This window comes from Trichomycterus rosablanca, chromosome 2, assembly GCF_030014385.1.
Source record: "Trichomycterus rosablanca isolate fTriRos1 chromosome 2, fTriRos1.hap1, whole genome shotgun sequence".
Classification (NCBI taxonomy): domain Eukaryota; kingdom Metazoa; phylum Chordata; class Actinopteri; order Siluriformes; family Trichomycteridae; genus Trichomycterus; species Trichomycterus rosablanca.
In genome coordinates this window covers 45,837,482-45,856,294 of record NC_085989.1, presented here as the reverse complement: position 1 = coordinate 45,856,294, position 18,813 = coordinate 45,837,482, and the positions used below count along the sequence as shown (strand labels likewise).

General features: G+C 40.2%; 1 protein-coding gene across 1 annotated transcript in view; it reads right to left on the bottom strand.

The window, feature by feature from the left end:
• Positions 1-4,261: 4,261 nt before the first annotated feature.
• Positions 4,262-18,813, bottom strand: part of LOC134301807 (envoplakin-like) — a 28,253-nt gene continuing 13,701 nt past the window's right edge. The window contains exons 9-22 of the mRNA XM_062986696.1: positions 17,458-17,553; positions 17,249-17,359; positions 17,000-17,143; positions 16,058-16,212; positions 14,818-14,915; positions 14,542-14,732; positions 13,404-13,564; positions 13,080-13,218; positions 11,020-11,213; positions 10,449-10,599; positions 10,280-10,363; positions 8,481-8,585; positions 8,301-8,393; positions 4,262-7,735 (exon numbers count right to left, since the gene is read on the bottom strand). Coding sequence (XP_062842766.1) covers positions 4,262-7,735; positions 8,301-8,393; positions 8,481-8,585; positions 10,280-10,363; positions 10,449-10,599; positions 11,020-11,213; positions 13,080-13,218; positions 13,404-13,564; positions 14,542-14,732; positions 14,818-14,915; positions 16,058-16,212; positions 17,000-17,143; positions 17,249-17,359; positions 17,458-17,553 — 5,196 coding nt within the window. The remainder of the gene's footprint in view (positions 7,736-8,300; positions 8,394-8,480; positions 8,586-10,279; positions 10,364-10,448; positions 10,600-11,019; positions 11,214-13,079; positions 13,219-13,403; positions 13,565-14,541; positions 14,733-14,817; positions 14,916-16,057; positions 16,213-16,999; positions 17,144-17,248; positions 17,360-17,457; positions 17,554-18,813) is intronic.

The following is an 18,813-nucleotide window of genomic DNA, read 5'->3' as shown; positions in this document are numbered from 1 at the left end:
CATGTAATTAATAAATGAGCAGAAAATTTGACTGGGACTGAGGACTCAGTGACTCACCAAGGATCATGGGAACCTTCTTATCATGGGAGTTTCACAGTGGGTTGTGCTGTTGCCACACAGCTAGAAAGATCTGAGTTCGAATCCCTAGATGGACTAAGTCGTTTCTGTCTGGATTTTTTGTGCTGTTTGCATGTTCTCCTCGTGTCTGTGTGGGTTTTCTCTGGATGTTCCGGTTTCCCTTCACAGTCCAAAGACATGTAGTCAGGTTAATTTGAGATATTGTGAATGTGTGTGTGTGTGTTTGCCCTGTGATGGACTGACGACCGGTTCGCGATATATCCTCTCGTTCGCCCAATGAATCAAACCCACCGAGACCCTGATCGGAATAAAACGGTGGTAAAAGAATAAAGAAAGAAATGAAGGACTTATATGGGACTGTAGTGCCATCTTGTGGACACTTTAAATATCTCCGATATTTGACCCGCATGTCTGGCGTCTCATGTTCAGGTATGATTATTTGATTTACATTTATTTATCTGATTATTTTAACGATTATTTATAAAGTTTGATACATAAAATAGTTCATATAATTTCAAATTAAATGTGTTGGCGCTTGGTCACATGATCATGATGAAGTCACATGACCACATGCTGTGTGGCACTCACTCGACCCGGTAATAATGAATAATTAATAAACGTACTATTATTATAATATTATATTAATATAAATATGCTTTAATAATTGTGAACGGCCTCATAATGCATTTTACTTTGTAAAGAATAGTATTGTTTACACACACACACACATTGTGTTTTACTTTTGTCAACATCAGACAATATTAACTAGTTTTAAAAAAGGTTTGTGTGATTCTTATCCCTTAATTATTAAAACCACGTTGTTTTCTGTCACCTATTGGTATTAAAACACTAAATATTTTAATGCCCTCTTGCCAACCGTCCCGTAAAATACGGAATCGTTCCGTATTTGGAAACTAAATGTCGCGTTCCGTATTGAACTGATACTGGACGCGCTTTGTTCCGTATTTTTATCAATGGGAAAGAAACGCTGCAGATAATTAGACTGTTCAATACTAGAGCTGGGCGGTTCCTGAATCACCCGGGTTAATGATCCGAATCTTTGTACTGAATCAGGAATCACGAGTCCGAAATCTCAATTAACCCGGATTCTACGAGTCCTCTGACTGGCTGCAGCTCAGTATACAAGGCGAGTGAGCCGACTCACTGGAAACACCTCTGACTCAGATGATTTGGCTGAACCGACTTCACTCCAGTCCGTGAATCTAAGTAATAAGTTAAATATTCCAATAAACAAGCGGTTAAACACACTGTATTATCAGTAGTAGTGGAAGAGATTAGTAATGCAGCATATTTTCTTGTCAGCAAAAGAACAAAATATAGTTATATTATTATTAAAATGCAAATGCTTACAGGCTACTTTAGTACTGTACCACTTAAGGAGTATCATAGCCACCATGGTAATTTTAAACACTTGACCCATTAATATACCCATCTGATTGGTAGGTGATTCAACCCCCCCTCCCACATGGTCAAGATTTCACTTAAAAAAAAAGTGTCAACTGGTCACTGAGAAGAGACGTGTGAGGTGCCAAGAGAATTAAGAGAGATGGATTTATTTACAGAAGATGAGTGCATGGAAGACAAGTGATATTTGGATGCATTTTAATGCAATAAATCAGTCGCAATCAGAATGTCAGTACAAGTGACTCAACTGACTCAAGTGACCCAAGTGAACCGGATCACATTACTGAGTGACTCAGATTAACCCGAGTCCATAAAATGAACCGAATTTACCACCACTATAAATACTCCGCTGTTTAAGTAGCACAGTAGGCAGCGCGCATCGCGCAGCCTCATCTGCCTTAGGTCCAGGCTTAGGGCGAAACTAAAGTAACACAAGCAGGGCCGGTGCAACCTTAACCCCCCCAGCTGTTGAGGGGGGCTGAGGTCAGGGCTCTGTGCATAGGGTTGCCAACCGTCCCGTAAGAGGCAATGAGTACAAGGCCAAGTGCACCGCCTGCCATCCGGCTTTTTCTGTTAGTCACGGCAGAATTTGTGACATTTGTGAACTTGAGAACGAAGCTAACCCACGCCCCCTCCGACACGTGGGCAGCATGCCGTATGCATCTCATCACCTACACTTTGACGAGTGCAGTGCAGCTCAGCGTGGTGTACGGAGAGACACACCCTGAGGGCCCTCTTTTCTCATCTCTGTGCAGGTGCCAATATTGATTTATTTTAACCCAGATCTGGGTGTTAGATACCAGGGTTACTTCTTTGAAAGCTACCAATTACTTCACACTGGAAAAAGCTGAACTACGGCAAAGATTACCCTAGGAAGAAATCTAGTTATCTAGTAAATTACTTAAACTAATTTAAACTACTTTGTGGAAGAAAATATCAAATTGACAGTGTACATGTGATATGAAATTCTAACAGTAATATAATACAAAAAATATATTTCATAAAATAATTGTTTAATGAAACAATTTTCATCACTCATCTAGTCATGTCCAATTGCGTCCTCTATACTGATTTGACCCTTCACCGCTGACTGAAGACGCCTCTCAACTGACATACGCCCCTCCGGCACAAACAGTCAGTACAGACTGCATTTTTCATCTGCAAGAGTCGAGTTCATACACCGACGGACACTGTGTACGGAGGGCCAAACCCCCATCAGCATTATTCCTCAGCCCTGTGCAAGCGCCACCAGTCAGCCAGCAGGGGCCGCAGTTGCACCAGTCACGAGTACCTATGATCCGACTTATTACCCCTATGAACAACAGCCAATCGTTGTTCATGCAGCTGCCCAGTCGGAAAGCAGAGCTGAGATTTGATACAATGTATTAGAAACTCCAACTCTGGTGTGCTAGTGTGCTGTTTTAGCGCTGCGCCACCTGGGCGGCAATCTAAACTGTTTTTGCACTAATGTTTGAAATTATTTTATAATACCAGGTCTGTTTAATTTTTTAAAAAATGTTAAACTGCTGATTTGCACGTTTAAAGAATTCTTGAAGGAGTACATGTCAGTGTGAAGATGGATTATGTAAAAATGTTGTTTGCTCTATTGAAAAAAAAATTAAATGATGTTCTTTATGCACGTTGTTTTGCCTAAAATATGTTTCTGATTTATTATTATAAAAAAGGAAAATAATATATGTTAAACAGCCTAAATAAAACATTTTGATAATGTTCCTATGACAGTGCTCCCGCTCAGGTAAACACCCGCCAAGCCACCCCCCACCCTATGCCTTCCGCCAATCCGCCAGCCCAGGGTTATTTCCTTATGCCTTATTTCCAGTTCTGAAAGTTGGCAACCCTGTCTGTGCACTAGAGTTTCTTTAAATTGATCTTTTCTTCATGTCTTTATAGAGCTTGCTTTGTGCACAGAGGCAGGAAAGGGCATTCCTTAAACTGTTGCTGCAAAGTAAACATATAAGCATATAAGTTCCTTTACATAATTGATTTATTACACCTGTTAGTAATTGCTGTGGCTGAAACACATGAATTAAGGGCCGTCCCAATACTTCTGTTCGTATAGTGTATGTTATGCATCAATAAAATAATAAAACACAAGACTCGTTTCTAACTGAGAATACAAATACTGTTATTCTTTATTAAAATCTGTAGAGTTATAAAATCAGATAAGTTATGCAGACATATATTTATATTTAAGACAGACTGGAGAACACCAAATGGAGTAACTTGTAGGAAAGCACCACTATATTTAATACACACAAAAGAAAATCCACATTTATATGTATAAAATGTCATTATATATCTCTTTACTTTTAATAAAACAGAAAGGAATTTATGTAGCCAAATCCTTCATTCTTAAAACCCAAAAAAATTTTTGAAGCTAAATTCTGTGCAAAACAAAATCCCCCAGACCCCCAATTTATTTTATAAAAAAAAAAAAAAATAATTCAAACATTAGACAACTGTGCATACCCCTGCTTTATTTTTTCTGAGGATTTTTATTATCTAAATGGTAACCTCATAAATCTGGCCTGCAACCCGCTCGCCCACTAACTCAATCATTCTGAGCAGGTGAAAGTTCTTCCACAAGAGGGAGGTGTTGCCTAATGTTCAAATGTACTGCACATTAATGTACTTTTAAATGTAGAACCCCAGGACCCCACTTTGAGAACCAATGTCTTAAACATTTATCCTTCACCACAACCTGTAAAATTTTCCTTCCGGTAAGAACTTCTTTCCCTTAATATGATATTTTAGCAGAGTAACTGAAGCTGTTGTAGGAGACGCTATCGACCGAGTCAGTAGACGTGACTGGAAGCAGGAGGAGTCCGGTAGTCTCATCTTTCTTGCAGAGTGCCATGGCCTCCTTGTACGTAATTCTTGATTTTGTATTAGGGTCGACCAGTTCCTTCATGTGTTTGTGGTCGTCTTCCAGCTCTCTGAGTGTTTGCTGGGTGATCATATTGGCGTCAACGCCACTTTGTAGGTTTATTCGGCCGGGTGTGTTGGGATCCACTAGACCACCCGTGAGATACTGTGCTTCCAGGTACCTTTTGGCATTCTCACTGGGGATCAAGCCCTTCTGAGCTGCCTGGCCCACTGACAGACGTTCCTTACTTGCAGGGTCCTCGACACCTGTAAAGGCCTTTTGTGCGATGATGAGCTTTTGCAGCAGAGTCGGGTCGATAAGGCCACGTTCTACTGCCTTGTGGACCGAGAAGCGTTCCTTTTTGTTGATGTCCACAATTCCTCCTGTGGCGGCTTGCACTTCCAGAAGCTTCTGAGCGGTGTCTGGGTCGATTAGTTTACGGGTCATGGCGCTACGCACGGACATGCGACTTTTTGTCGTGGTGTCCAGAATTCCGGAGATTGGGAAGGTGTCCTCTCCGGTGCTGTAAAGTGTGGTGCTGCTTAGATTAGTGCTGCTCAAGGATAAAGAGCGCTGGAGGGATGATTGAGATGATGAGCTGAAGCTCCTCATCAGAGACGACGACGATACGCTTTTAACCGGCGAGGATGGAGGTATGATTTCGGTAATAGTTGCTCTTCTGGTCTTTTCTCCAGCAACCTTAAGAGCAAACACTGAGATGGGAACTTTGCCTTCTTTGTACTGCTGGACATCATACTGGGTCAGCCTGCCTGCTAGCAAGGCTTCTTGAATAGAGTATTTCTTTCCACTCTTGAGATCCATAAGGATAGCGGTTTCCCCATCGGGTCCGGAAGTGGTTATTTCCTCCCAGCTGCACTCAAGAGTCTGGAGATGCATATAATAGCTCCGGTCGATAAGACCTTGCATATAGGCATCATATGGCGACATATCTTTTCCAGTCTCGGGATCCAAAATAGTAATTTTTGTAGATTTAGTTGTTTCTGTGGTGAGCGAATCAGAACGGTCCTCTTTCTTTATGCTATCCCTCAGCTGGATAATAGTGATTTCTTTCTTTTGTATTTTTTCTTTTTCAGCGTAAATCTCCTTTTCTAAAATCTGTAAATCTGACTCCAGCTTAAAGAGCTTTTGTTTAAACATTTGGCTTCTTTCACTCATCAGTTTAGACTCTTGCTGGAATCTTATAGTGATCTCGGTTCTTTCTCTCTCTAGACTCTTCAACTCCCGGAGCAATTCGTCCCTTTCTTTCTTTAGAATAGTAAGTGTTTGGGTAAGAGTGGTCTCCTCTCTGGTGTATGTCGTGACCGTGGTTTGAACACGGGTTATTTTGGTTTGGATGTGCTGGATTTCTTCTTCGTGGTTTCGTCTGGCAATCCTCACTTGAGATATTTGGTCTTTCAGGCAATTTCTTTCAAGGTCTAAAGTGTGGTCCTTCTCATACCGGATCACCTCCTTATAGATAGTCTTCTCCACAGACTTCTCTTTGGTCATGGTCTCCACTCTGAGCTTAAGGTTTTGGATGTCCCTTAACAGTGCGGTCGTCTTGCTGCTCTCCCTTTCGATTTCGATGCGAAGGCTATTTATTTGTCGGTCTGTATCAGAATCTCTCTCTACCCTTACGACCTCCTCGATGATGATCTTTTCCTGAGGGGGTGGAGCATTTTCGAATGTGAGAACCAGAGACCTGATCTCTATGAGCTCTGCATCAATAGTGATCTTCTTCTGCTGAACATCCGACTGCTGAATCAGTATTTTCTTCTCCTGAACGATGGCTCTCAACTTCCGGACTTCTTCCTCCACTGTCCGACGGGACGTCAACTCCTCGGTGAATCTCCTGGACAGGCTTTCATGTTCGATGATCTGTTTTTGATCCTTCTGGAGGATTATGACTTCCTGGTATACAATCTTTTCTTGGTACCTCTGTTTTTCCAGCGTGATGAATTTCTGGCGAATATCGATGACATGCTCTTCCATGATGCGAATGAGTTGAAGCTCCTCTTGCAACTCTTTCCTGAGCTGTTCGGCCTCCTTCTCGACCAGAGGATTGATCTCATATTTAATACGTTCAGTTGTAATTACCTTCATCTCTATCCTAGACCTCTCGACCTTCCACTCATCTCGTTCTCTGCGCAGAATGGACAGCTTCTCCAATGTAGTGTGGTAGGTGGCCTGAATCTGGCTCAGGTGTTCCTTCAGCCTTATTAATTCCCGAGTTACTTCTGGACTTCTCTCTTCTATTATGACTTCCTGGAAGACTTCCTTCACCTCTACCCTGGGTTTCTCGGAATGCAGAATTGTGATGTCCACGGTCACCAATTTTACCGTTTTCTCAATTTCAACTCGCTTTGATAACCATTCCTGAATCTCTTTTCTCAGACGCCTCAGTTCTATCTCAGTATCAGGATCAATTCTGTAGACTTCATTGACAGTTTCCCTGAACTCTATCTTTTGTGTCACTTTCTCAACGTGGGTGTAACGGACCTCTAGGCTTTTAATCTCGGTTAGCATAACAGTGATTTCTTGCTGTATTTCCTCCAGGCTTCTACGCAGAATATGCGACTCTCTTAGGGTTTCTTGGTCTTGCTCCACCTTCAGTACCTCTTTCGTGATAATCTTGGGTTGTATAGTTGGGATGATTCTCTCCAAAGAGCTCATCTGGCTTGTTATTTGGAAGATTTCACTGGTTAGGTATTTGGACCTGGTGCTTATCTCAGAGAGTTCTTCCCTGAACGCAATGACAGCTTTCAGCATTTCAGGATCCTTCTCTATTTTTACCACCTCTTTCTTTACCACCCTCTCTATAATTGTTTGCTTCTTATTTTCCAAGTACATGAATTCAGAGGTTTTCTGCACTATTTCCGTCTCCCGCACTTGAATTTCCTCCCTCAGCCTTCGGAACTCTTCTCGGATGAAAATCTCTTCCTTTTCCAGTTTGAGATCCCTTCCAAACTCAGTCATCACCTTGAGTATCAGCTTGGGTTTGATGTTTTCGGCTTCGTGCTCTAGACTAATGACCTTTCTATTGATGATTTCGATCTCAGAGTGGACCATGGAGTGTCTCAGGATCTGTTCATCTATTTCATTTTTCCAAGCCACCAGGTCTGCCTCCAGTTTGGAGTCGCGGTAGTACTGCACCGTCTCTATCTCCTCCACCCTCTCTACACCCCTCCGGCTTCTTAGGGCCACAATTCTGGTTCTGTAGTTCTCCATCTCGTTCTCAGCGTGAATACGTCGGGAGATCTCGTCCGCCAGGTCCTTTTTCAGGTTCTCCACTTCTTCCAGTTCCATCTGCTGGTACACCACCACCCGATTCACCACCGTTTCTTGCTGTAATGGGGGTGAGAAGGAGATGCTTATTGTTGGTGTGTTTCCACACTTTATTTACATATTTAATTAATGCACAATTATCAGTATTAATATTATTATTTTTTTATTTTATCAAATGCCTAAGTCTTAAAAAAAGCCTTAAATCCATCCAGGTCACACCAGAAACTTGCCTTGTTTGTCTGTCTATCTATCTATCTATCCATCTGTCTGTCTGTCTATCTGTCTGTCTGTCTGTCTGTCTGTCTGTCTGTCTATCTGTCCGTCTGTCTGTCTGTCTGTCTGTCTATCTATCTATCTATCTGTCTGTCTTTTCATCTATCTATTTATCTGTATGTCTGTCTATCTATCTGTCTGTCTGTCTGTCTGTCTGTCTGTCTGTTTATCTTTCTGAACGTAGCCAAACCCTGTGGCGACAAACTTATACCACATACAGATACCCATTTACACCATAGTGTTAAGAAATAATGATAATTTCTAATTTTCTTCACAAAAGATGGACGTCCTAAATGCTCTTTCTCAATGGCAGCAGCATTTAAAATCATAAATCACAAAAAGTAATTCTCACCTTATTGACCATGTTGCTGGACAGTAGCATTTGGTCATACAGTTGGCTGTTCTCTGCCAACACTTCATAGTAGCTGTTGACAACATCTTTTTCCTAGAAGTAAAGAGAAACATTGATGACATGTAGTATCACCAAAATGTAATTGAATTGGAAACCATAATTATTTTATCTTTAACTTACCATGTACTGTGAAGCTTCAGCGAGAGTGAGAGTCTGCCAGGATCTTATTTCAGACTGTGTGTCGCTGACACTGCGGTGGTATTGATAAGTAATGGCTTCATATTCCTGATACCAAAGACAAAAGATTCAAATTCCTCGTTTAATGTGCCAGTCAAGCAAAGGTTCAACTTGCAACCCCTGAACCATCTGTGGTTCCACACTTTGGTCCTATAAGTCTATTGGTTAAGTATATTAGTACGTGTGTAGGGTCGACTACACTAGCATTTGGCCACTTTTGCAGCCTGTTTTGGCCCAGGAAACAAAAAGGTTGAGAACCCCTGACTTAGAGGTTATAAAGACTACATTCATATTGGGTCTGTCTGAAAACCTAGTGAGCTTACTTGCTGCCTACTGCTTACCTGGGCAGCTGCTTTAGTGGAGAGGATTCTAATTAGACATCAAACTCATAAGGCAGATTATTTAGATGCACTACTTATACAGCGATTACGTCACCAGTAAGCTAACACACTTAGCCTCAGGCCATTCAAACCAATGTGCTGAGGCTGCACAACCCGCTAGCATGCCGAAAACTGTTAAACTGTCCCTGACGAGCCTGAATTTACAAATAAACACCACTTCTACACCTTTATACACATTAAAAATCAGTGAGAATTTATTTACATTTGAAAAGAACTCCGTTGGTTGCTCCACATTCGTCCACCATGTTTGTAGTTTTTTTGTGAGAAAAGTCGTGCCGCACTGAATGCTGGGATTGCCTTCACCTCTAAGAAAGCGTCAGACGGTCCCTCGTTATTCAGTCAGATTATCACTCAGAATTAAGGCACCTCGGTAGGAGCATTTTAAGAAATCTAAGAATTTAGACATGCCCTCTTCTCGGGAGCGTAGGATGCATAAATTGCGTCTATGTAGAAAGATCACTAGTTTTTCAGACAGACCAACAGTCAAGGTTTGGGATAGACAACCAAATTTAGTAACTTTTAAATTGCAGTACACAATACCTCACTATGGTGTCTCAGTTTATAAACAAAATTGGTGGCTTCTGTAACACTGAAATATGTTGTTGTTCAGAAAAAATGTCCCTATTGACCCACTATAAACTATCTGTGGGGTGATTTTAGGATGACTTTGACGCATAAAGAATCTACAAGGACCCAGTTATGGGCATCTTACATAATGAAAAACATGCAGTACATAGTCACCTGGGGCCAAGTGGCCAACACTAATAGACCAACAATTTACCACTTAGCAAAGTTATGTGGGTAAATACATAAATATTATGCCTTAATTTTGCAGGTAAGTGCTTGAATGTTACTGATAGTGATTCTGGTTGTGGAACACAGTTATCATTTTCTTTCATAACCAAACTGACAATATAAATTAGAATATGGACTTCACTAAAGTGACTGCCATAGTTAGCTGCTGTATGAATGCTGCCACAATATTGTTTGTTTATTAGGATTTAAACATCATGTTTTACACTTAGGTTACATTCATGACAGGACAGGTAGTTACTCGTTACACAAGATTCATCAGTTCAAGTTTAATGTCAAACACAGACATGGCCAATTTGTGTCTTCAATTCATCTCACTTGCACGTCTTTGGACTGTGGGAGGAAACCAGAGCTACTGGAGGAAACCCACACAGACACAAGGAGAACATACAAACTCCACACAGAAAGGACCCAGACCGCCTCACCTGGGAACTGAACCCAGGACCTTGTTGCTGTGAGGCAACAGTGCTACCCACTGAGCCACCCTGTAGCCACATCAAGAAAACGACTCAGAAACACTAGACCTACCTTAAGGATGTCCTGCAGTTCAGTGGAAAGCTTTAAAATTTGATCCACATCATAAGATTTCTTCTTAAGCTCTTCAATAGTCCACTGTAATGAGATATTTACTGTTTAATAAAACATTGGTCATGTACAGTGTTTCATATAATTACATATGATGAAGCAATAAACTGACCTTCTGTGCGTAATGCTTGTAGGTGATCTCAGTGTAGGTGTCTGAAGAATAAACATTGGTGTTGTGTAAGTGGTTGAGGAACTTGCTTAGAGAGTTAACAGCAGACTGGAAGCTGTTGTTTTTCTGTTCTGCCTCTTTCATCAGCGTCAGTCTGGAATGACATGTCAAGAGGTGACGTGCTGGCAAAAGTCTTTTACATTAGTAAACCCTGTGTTTTCATTAGGGCTTTGGTTAATTTAGCCCATTGCAGATCCCAATCTCTATGCTAGCAAGACGTTAAAAATATTTCTTAAATTAAAATACATCAGTTCAATTGTTGTGTCTGAATGCAATCCAATATTAAATCAATTACATAATATTTTAAAAGAAACAAACCAAAATAGAGTTTTAATATTTAATACCGTGTTCATATAAAATATTACTTTTAAGGCCTTAAATTAATATAAAGTAGATTCAGACATTGTATAAGTACCAGGCTGTGGTATCATTTCCACAGCAGTTAGGTCTGACACCCAAACTAAAACCGTTTAACTCCGGCCAGAAGGTTTCAGAAAGTGTATTACACACTCACCTGTGCTCCAGATGGTTGACGATTTTGGCATAGCGGTTCCTGAGATTCTTAACCTCCGTTTCCTGGCGGTAAATATCAGGACAGTACTCCTGGAAACTTTTCTGCAGGTGGCCGCACAGCTCCTCCGTGAGGTTCAGATCCTTGTTCAGTTTCTGGATTTCTACCTGCTTCACTTTGACGTCTGTCTGAATGTTCTAAACGAGGAAAAGTCAAAGACAAACGTGGTTTTACTTTCTCATGATGGTGAACATTTATATGCTGGATGACAGATTGAACAGATTTAAGTGATTTTATTTATTTATTTATTCTATTTTATTGATGCATTTTCTTCCATTTTTCTCCCAATTTAGCATAGTCAATTTGTCTTCCGCTGCTGGGGGATCCCTGATTGCAGTTGAGGTGGGTATATTGCTGCTCACGCCTCCCCTGACCCGCGCACAGCCCTTAGCTGAACCCTTTTTCACCCATGCATTCTGCACAGGCGCCTCTCTATCTGCCAATCAGGGTCCTTACACAGTGTTTGAAGACCCCACCCACATAGTTTAGTCATCTCGCCCTAGCAGAAACGTGTCTGCTGAAGGCACTGCCTATTATGCCCACTAAATGGCGCCCAGCCGACCTGTGGCAACTCCGAGTTTTGAACCAAGAAGTTCAGAATCTCGGCGCTGGTGTGCTAGCGGAATATCCTGCTGCGCCACCTGAGCGACATGCTTTTTTTGTTTTTAATAAGTTGTAAAGATTGCAGAAGTGAATAAAATTCCACTAAAAACAAGGGTAATGTTGATTTGGTGATCTCCCTACATAGACACATTTTACATCATCCTACGCTCCTGAGAAGAAGGCATGTCTAAATTCTTAAATTCCTTAAAATGCTCCTACTGATGTGCCTTAATTCTAAGTGATAATCTAAATGAAGACGGCCCTAGCAATCCTACGGCAATTCAGTTAGCAATCGGTTAGTCAAAACGTCCACAAATGTTGAAGTGTAAAGCAGCTAAAAACTTCACTCGAGTAACTGTGTTTGGAAAACTCTCAACCAATTCTGTGGACGCAGGGTTGGGGGGGGTTTGTTTTTGTCTTTGTGACAGAACATGAAGCCTCGCACTGTCGCTGAATGTTCTAGGTTTACATTCAACTATTAAAGTAGCTGAGCTGTGTATCATAGCTTCTATTTATATATGAGTGTAATTTAATGACGTGCTGTGAAATGTGGCTTTTTTCTTTAAAAAATTTGTGAAATGTGTGATTTTTAAAAAAACAGGTCTCTGACATTAAGCACATTGTCATGTGAATTTAGTTGGGCTCTAATTATACTGTACAACCCCTATATTTCCTTGGCTGCACCTGTTAGGGGTCGCCGGCGGATCGTGATCTGCCTTATTGATTTGGCACAGTTTTTACGCCCGATGCCCTTCCTGACACAACCCTCCCTCTTTATCCGGGCTTGGGACCGGCACTACAATGCACTGGTTTATGCATCCTAGCTGCTAGGTACCTATAGGACAACCCCTTTATTGGTTTGTTTGTTTGTTTGTTTATTAGGATTTTAACGTCATGTTTTACACTTTGGTTACATTCATGACATAAACGGTAGTTACTAATTACACAAGATTCATCAGTTCACAAGGTTATATCAAACACAGTCAGGGACAGTTTAGTTTCTCCAATTCACCTCACTTGCACGTCTTTGGACTGTGGGAGGAAACCGGAGCTCCCGGAGTAAACCATGCAGACACGGGGAGAACATGCAAACTCCACACAGAAAGGACCCGGACTGCCCCACCTGGGGATCAAACCCAGGACCTTCTTGCTGTGAGGTGACAGTGCTACCCACTTAGCCACCGTGCCGCCCCCTTTATTGGTATAATGACAATAAAGTTAAATCAAACTGAACTGAATTGACTAAAAGGGAAATTGGTCTCTTTGGTTAATCCTTTATCCAGTTTCACAATTAAAGGTAAAAATTAGAAGATAAAAGCTATTTAGTAATAAACATGTTTAAAATAAATGAAACTTGTTAATATACGTTGGTGAAATTGGCACTGTTCTTTATTTTTTACCTCCAGTAATTTGATATGATCCTCAATGGCATTGGGCTTGTTGTAGATGATGGTGTCTCTGCCCAGTCGGTCCTCCAGCCCATTCAGAGTCAAATCTACCCTCTTGATTTGTTCTTCCAAGGGCATAACAGCATTGGCCCTTAAAAAAACAACATTAAAAATCACAAGTGTGCCTTCATGTACTTCAAAAGTCTTTATAGCAGTTCAACAGAAAGAACCTGTTTGGTTCTTTAAAGAAGCTTCTGAAGAACCAAATGACTCTTTAACATGTTGTAATCATAACACCAAGAAAAAGAACTATACTATAATCTAAGATGAACCTACTTTTGGCCGTAGAGCTCAGTAATGGTGTTGAGATCCTCAATCTTGTTAGTAGCAGTGCTGAGTTTTTGCGCTAGGAATGGTGAGCTGGATAGCTGATGGTTGATTTCTCGTTGAATTGAAGCTTTCTCTGATTCCAGATTCCTCAAGGTGGAGACGGCTCTCTAGAACAGACACACAGCAACACATCAAAATAATTAGGTTTTGGAAGTCATACAAATCCTAATCTTAATACTATAAACTCATCACCAAGACTCTGTGGTTAATCAGTGGAAACATCCGGCTATAAACCACTTTAATTATAAGCACAGGATTGTAATGTTCACCTCCTTTTATTTATTGATTTATTAGGATTGTAACATCATGTTTTACACTTAGGTTACAATCATGACAGGACTGGTTACACAAGATTCATCAGTTCAAGTTTATTGTCAAACAAACAGTCATGGACAATTTAGTATCTCCAATTCACCTCACTTGCACGTCTTTAAACAGTGGGAGGAAACCGGAGCTCCCAGGGGAAACCCACACAGACACAGAGAGAACATGCAAACTTCACACAGAAAAGACCCGGACCGCTCCACCTGAAAATTGAACCCAGGATCTTCTTGCTGTGAGGTGACAGTGCTACCCACCGAGCCAACGTGCTGCCTTCTTTGCCATTTTGCACCTGGTATTTCAATTTCTACCTTTACTTGCTTTTATTTTTCAATTGTCTAATTTTTTTTTACACTTTTACATAAAAAAATTGCAAATTTTGAGTAATATATATTTTCTCTAATTACTAATGTGTTTTTTTAGGAATTGTGTAACATAAATCCTCAGTCAGCTCTGCTATCGTCCATCCGGGCACCTAAACTGACATAATTGGCTTGCATGGGGGAGGGAGGATCAAGGGGATTCCTTATGGCCGGTCAATGGTGTCTGCACAGAGGCGGGGAATAATAGGGATCAGTGCATGACTCTCCATGCGTGATACGGATTTCTATATGAACCCGCCAAGTGCAAGTGAAAAGAAGCGGTCAGTACTGCACACATGTCGGAGGGGGCATGTGTTAGTCACGATTCTCCTAGATCAGGAGTGGAGGCGAAATACTATGGTAATTGGACACAGAGGAAAATTTAGGCATCTCCCTCTTACCTCATGCTCTCGGATTCGGACTGCAAGGTCCCCGGTGTGATCAGATCGAGCCAGAGGGGTTCTCAGTCTGCCCAGAACCTCCTTCTCCAACTTCATCAGATCAGCGATGAGCTGGTCCAGGCGGTCGTCGTCCCTGCTGGCTCGAGAGAGTACTGGGAGGCTGGCTGAGTCAGGAGTACTGGACATGGACACTGAAGGGAGGAAACACCAGATCAGGGTTTGGTTTGGGTCTGTGTTCATTTAGTCTTTCAGTTCTGAACATAATGGACATCGTACCTTTCCGGGTGACCTTCACCACCTCCTCAGTGGGGCTCCTGATGGAGGCCTGGAGAGACGATCTTCTCCTCTTCAGACTAGCAAAGTCATGTTCCAGGCTGCACATGAAGTGAGTCACAAGCATTAGTTTCACAAGTATGTGGACGCTTGAACCTGAGCTTGTCAGACGTCAAATACAATACCAAAACCATGTGCATTCATTTAAAATATATTTTTCCTTTGGGGGCTATAACAGTCTCTACTCTGTTGAGGTAGCTTTCTACAAGATTATAGTGTTACAGTGAATTCTTGTGAATTTAGTCAGGCACTGATGTGAGTACCTGGCTCACAATCAACATTCTAATTCATCCCAAAGATAGCCTCTGAAGTTCAGTTACATTTACAGTGTTTAGTCTACAATCCAAGCAAGGATAAGAGCCTTGCTCAAGGGCCCAACAGTAGAAACCTGGTATAGTGAGGCTGGAACCAGCGACCTTCCAATTACCAGACCAGTACCTTAACCGCTGAGCTACCACTGCTATATATCTTTTATTCTTTCTTATTTTAATTTATGTCTCTATGGACTTTGCTTTGTACACATGGGGCAGTAATGGTCAAGGCTTTTTCCCACATTGTTTTTTTAATCCACAAGTATTTATATAATCCATAAACCTTCCATTTATATAATCCACAAGCCTTATATAATTCATTACATACACCTGTTAGAAACAGGCTAGACCAGCGGTTCTCAACCAGGGGACCAGGGCCCATTAGGGGGTCTCAGTGAGCCCAGAAGGGGGTCCTGTTACATTTTATTAAACAGATTAAGAATAATCTCTGTTGTTATTACCTTAGCCTATGTTGTGTCTCAAATATTTAAAAGGTCAACAGACGGACACCACAAGTGATTTAGATTGTTAGATTACATGCTGAGGTGGACCCAGGTGATGAATCACTAACAATAAACCCACAATGTCAACCAATAAACGTTTGTTTTAAAAACAATATCTGTTGTCATCACTGCTGAAAGCATAAGAATAATATCACAACCCATAGCAAGGGGGTTAGAGTTTTATTCATTTCTTAATTTTAACACAGGGGATCTAATAGAAAAAAGGCTGAGAATCGCTGGGCTAGTATGTAGTAGCTAATTAGCACTAATTGAGGTAAGACTGATTGGTGGATTATCAGTAGCCATGGTAACAGCTCAGTATTCTGGGATGGTGAGCTCCGGTTGGATAATAGTGTTATTATCTCTCACCCCTCCACTCGCTCTATGGCCTCCGAGTCAGGAGGAGGGATGACGAAGCAAACTCCAGGAATGACTTTCTTCTCCCCGAGGCTGTCCTTCACCTCCCAGCTCTCGTCCCGTGGGCTGGACTGGAGAGTGTACTTCTCTCCACGATGTACCGACCCCTGCACATAATAAAACACCGCCAAGGCTTAGATACAGCTTCAATGTAAACGGACTGGTATATAATAATATATTATATAATAATAATATAATGATGATGATGATAATAATAATAATATTAATAATAATGACAATAATAAAAATAATGACAATAATAATAATATAGTAATAATAATAATATAATGATAATTATTATAATGATAATAATAGTAATATAATGATAATGATAATAATAATAGTAATAATAGTAATAATAATAATAAAATAATAATGATAATAATAGTCATATAATAATAATAGCAGTAATAATAATAATATAATGATAATAATATAATGATGATAATAATAGTAATATAATAATAATAATAATAATAATAAAATAATAATGATAATAATAATAATAATGATAATAATAACAATAGTAATATAATAATAAAATAATAATAATAATTTTGTTTGTTGGTTTAAATACACGTGTTGGGTTTGGGTGTGGCAGCAGTTTAATGCACTATCCCACCACAGCAATTACTCAAATTCAGGTCTCACTGGTGCCATTGGCCTGGTCGGGCACTCAACAGACAAAATTTGCTTTGTGGGAGGGAGAAAAGACCGGATAGGAAGTCACCTACTGTCCGCCACTTACTCCTGGTGGAGGAATACAGAGAGCATAGCGTGTTTTTTTTCTGTGTGTGTTGCCGTAGAAGAGGCATTTGCTAGGCTGTGTGCATGTAAGGGTTACAGTAATACTAAAATCTTTTTTTGTGGCGTTTGTTGTGGGCGTGGCAGTACCGTGTCCTCGCTCCATTCACACAGGGCCGTGACAGGACCTCTGTAGTACTGAGCCCTGCGCTGAGGCAGAGGAGCGATCCTGTCGCAGAACTCTTTTAGGTCAGCAAGCCTTCGCTCGTTCCTCTGAACCGCTCTCTCTTCAGCCTACACACACACACACACACACACACACATACACACACACATTCTTTAGTATCTGTTATCTGGTAGATTTTGACTATGTGATTATTAAAAGTATGTGAGTCGTACCTCCAGCTGCGTCAGGATCTGAGAGTTGCTCATGTTGGACAGCAGCGAGGGCTCCATGGTGCTGTTCACTCGCTTCAGGGACTCAGAGATCATTTCAGTATCGAGTTGGTACTGCAGATCGTTATTGAACAGTTATTGATGCAGACGGCAGAAAATAAAATCAGTAAGATTGAGGTTGTAGGCGATTACACTACCCATAATTCTCATACCTTTTTGTAGAGCTCCACGTTGTTCAGGTGGGTCTCCTGGCAGTGGCACAGGTTGAGAAAATGATTCCATTCCCTTTTCACCTTATCATTATGTTTCTAAACGAAGAAAGAGGAGAAGGACATGACCTTGTAATTACAGCTAAGATGGATGGATGAATGAATTGATAGATGAATTGATGGATGAATGAATTGATAGATGAATTGATAGATGAATTGATGGATGAATGAATTGATAGATGAATTGATGGATAAATGAATTGATAGCTGAATTGATGGATGGATGAATTGATAGCTGAATGGATGGATGAATGGACTGATAGATAAATGGATGGATGAATGAATTGATAGATGAATTGATGGATGAATGAATTGATAGATGAATTGATGGATAAATGAATTGATAGCTGAATTGATGGATGGATGAATTGATAGATGAATGGATGGATGAATGGACTGATAGATAAATGGATGGATGAATGAATTGATAGATGAATTGATGGATGAATGAATTGATAGATGAATTGATGGATAAATGAGTTGATAGCTGAATTGATGGATGGATGAATTGATAGATGAATGGATGGATGAATGGACTGATAGATAAATGGATGGATTAATGAATTGATAGATAAATTAATGGATGAATGAATTGATAGATGAATTGATAGATGAATTGATGGATGAATGAATTGATAGATGAATTGATGGATAAATGAATTGATAGATGAATTGATGGATGAATGAATTGATAGATAAATGGATGGATACATTAATTGATAGATGAATGGATGGATGAATAAATTGATAGATGAATTGATGGATAAATGAATTGATAGATGAATAGATGGATGAATGAATTGATAGATGAATGGATGGATGAATGAATTGATAGATGAATGGATGGATAAAATAATTGATAGATAAATTAATGGATGAATGGACTGATAGATAAATGGATGGATAAATGAATTGATAGATGAATTGATGGATGAATGAATTGATAGATGAATTGATGGATAAATGAATTGATAGATGAATTGATGGATGAATGAATTGATAGATAAATGGATGGATACATTAATTGATAGATGAATGGATGGATGAATAAATTGATAGATGAATTGATGGATAAATGAATTGATAGATGAATAGATGGATGAATGAATTGATAGATGAATGGATGGATGAATGAATTGATAGATGAATGGATGGATAAAATAATTGATAGATAAATAGATGGATGAATGGATGGATGAATGGATTGATAAATAAAAGGATGGGTGAACGGAAGGATGAATAAATTAGTAGATGAATATATGGATGGAGTTAATGAATGGATGAATGAATGGATTGATA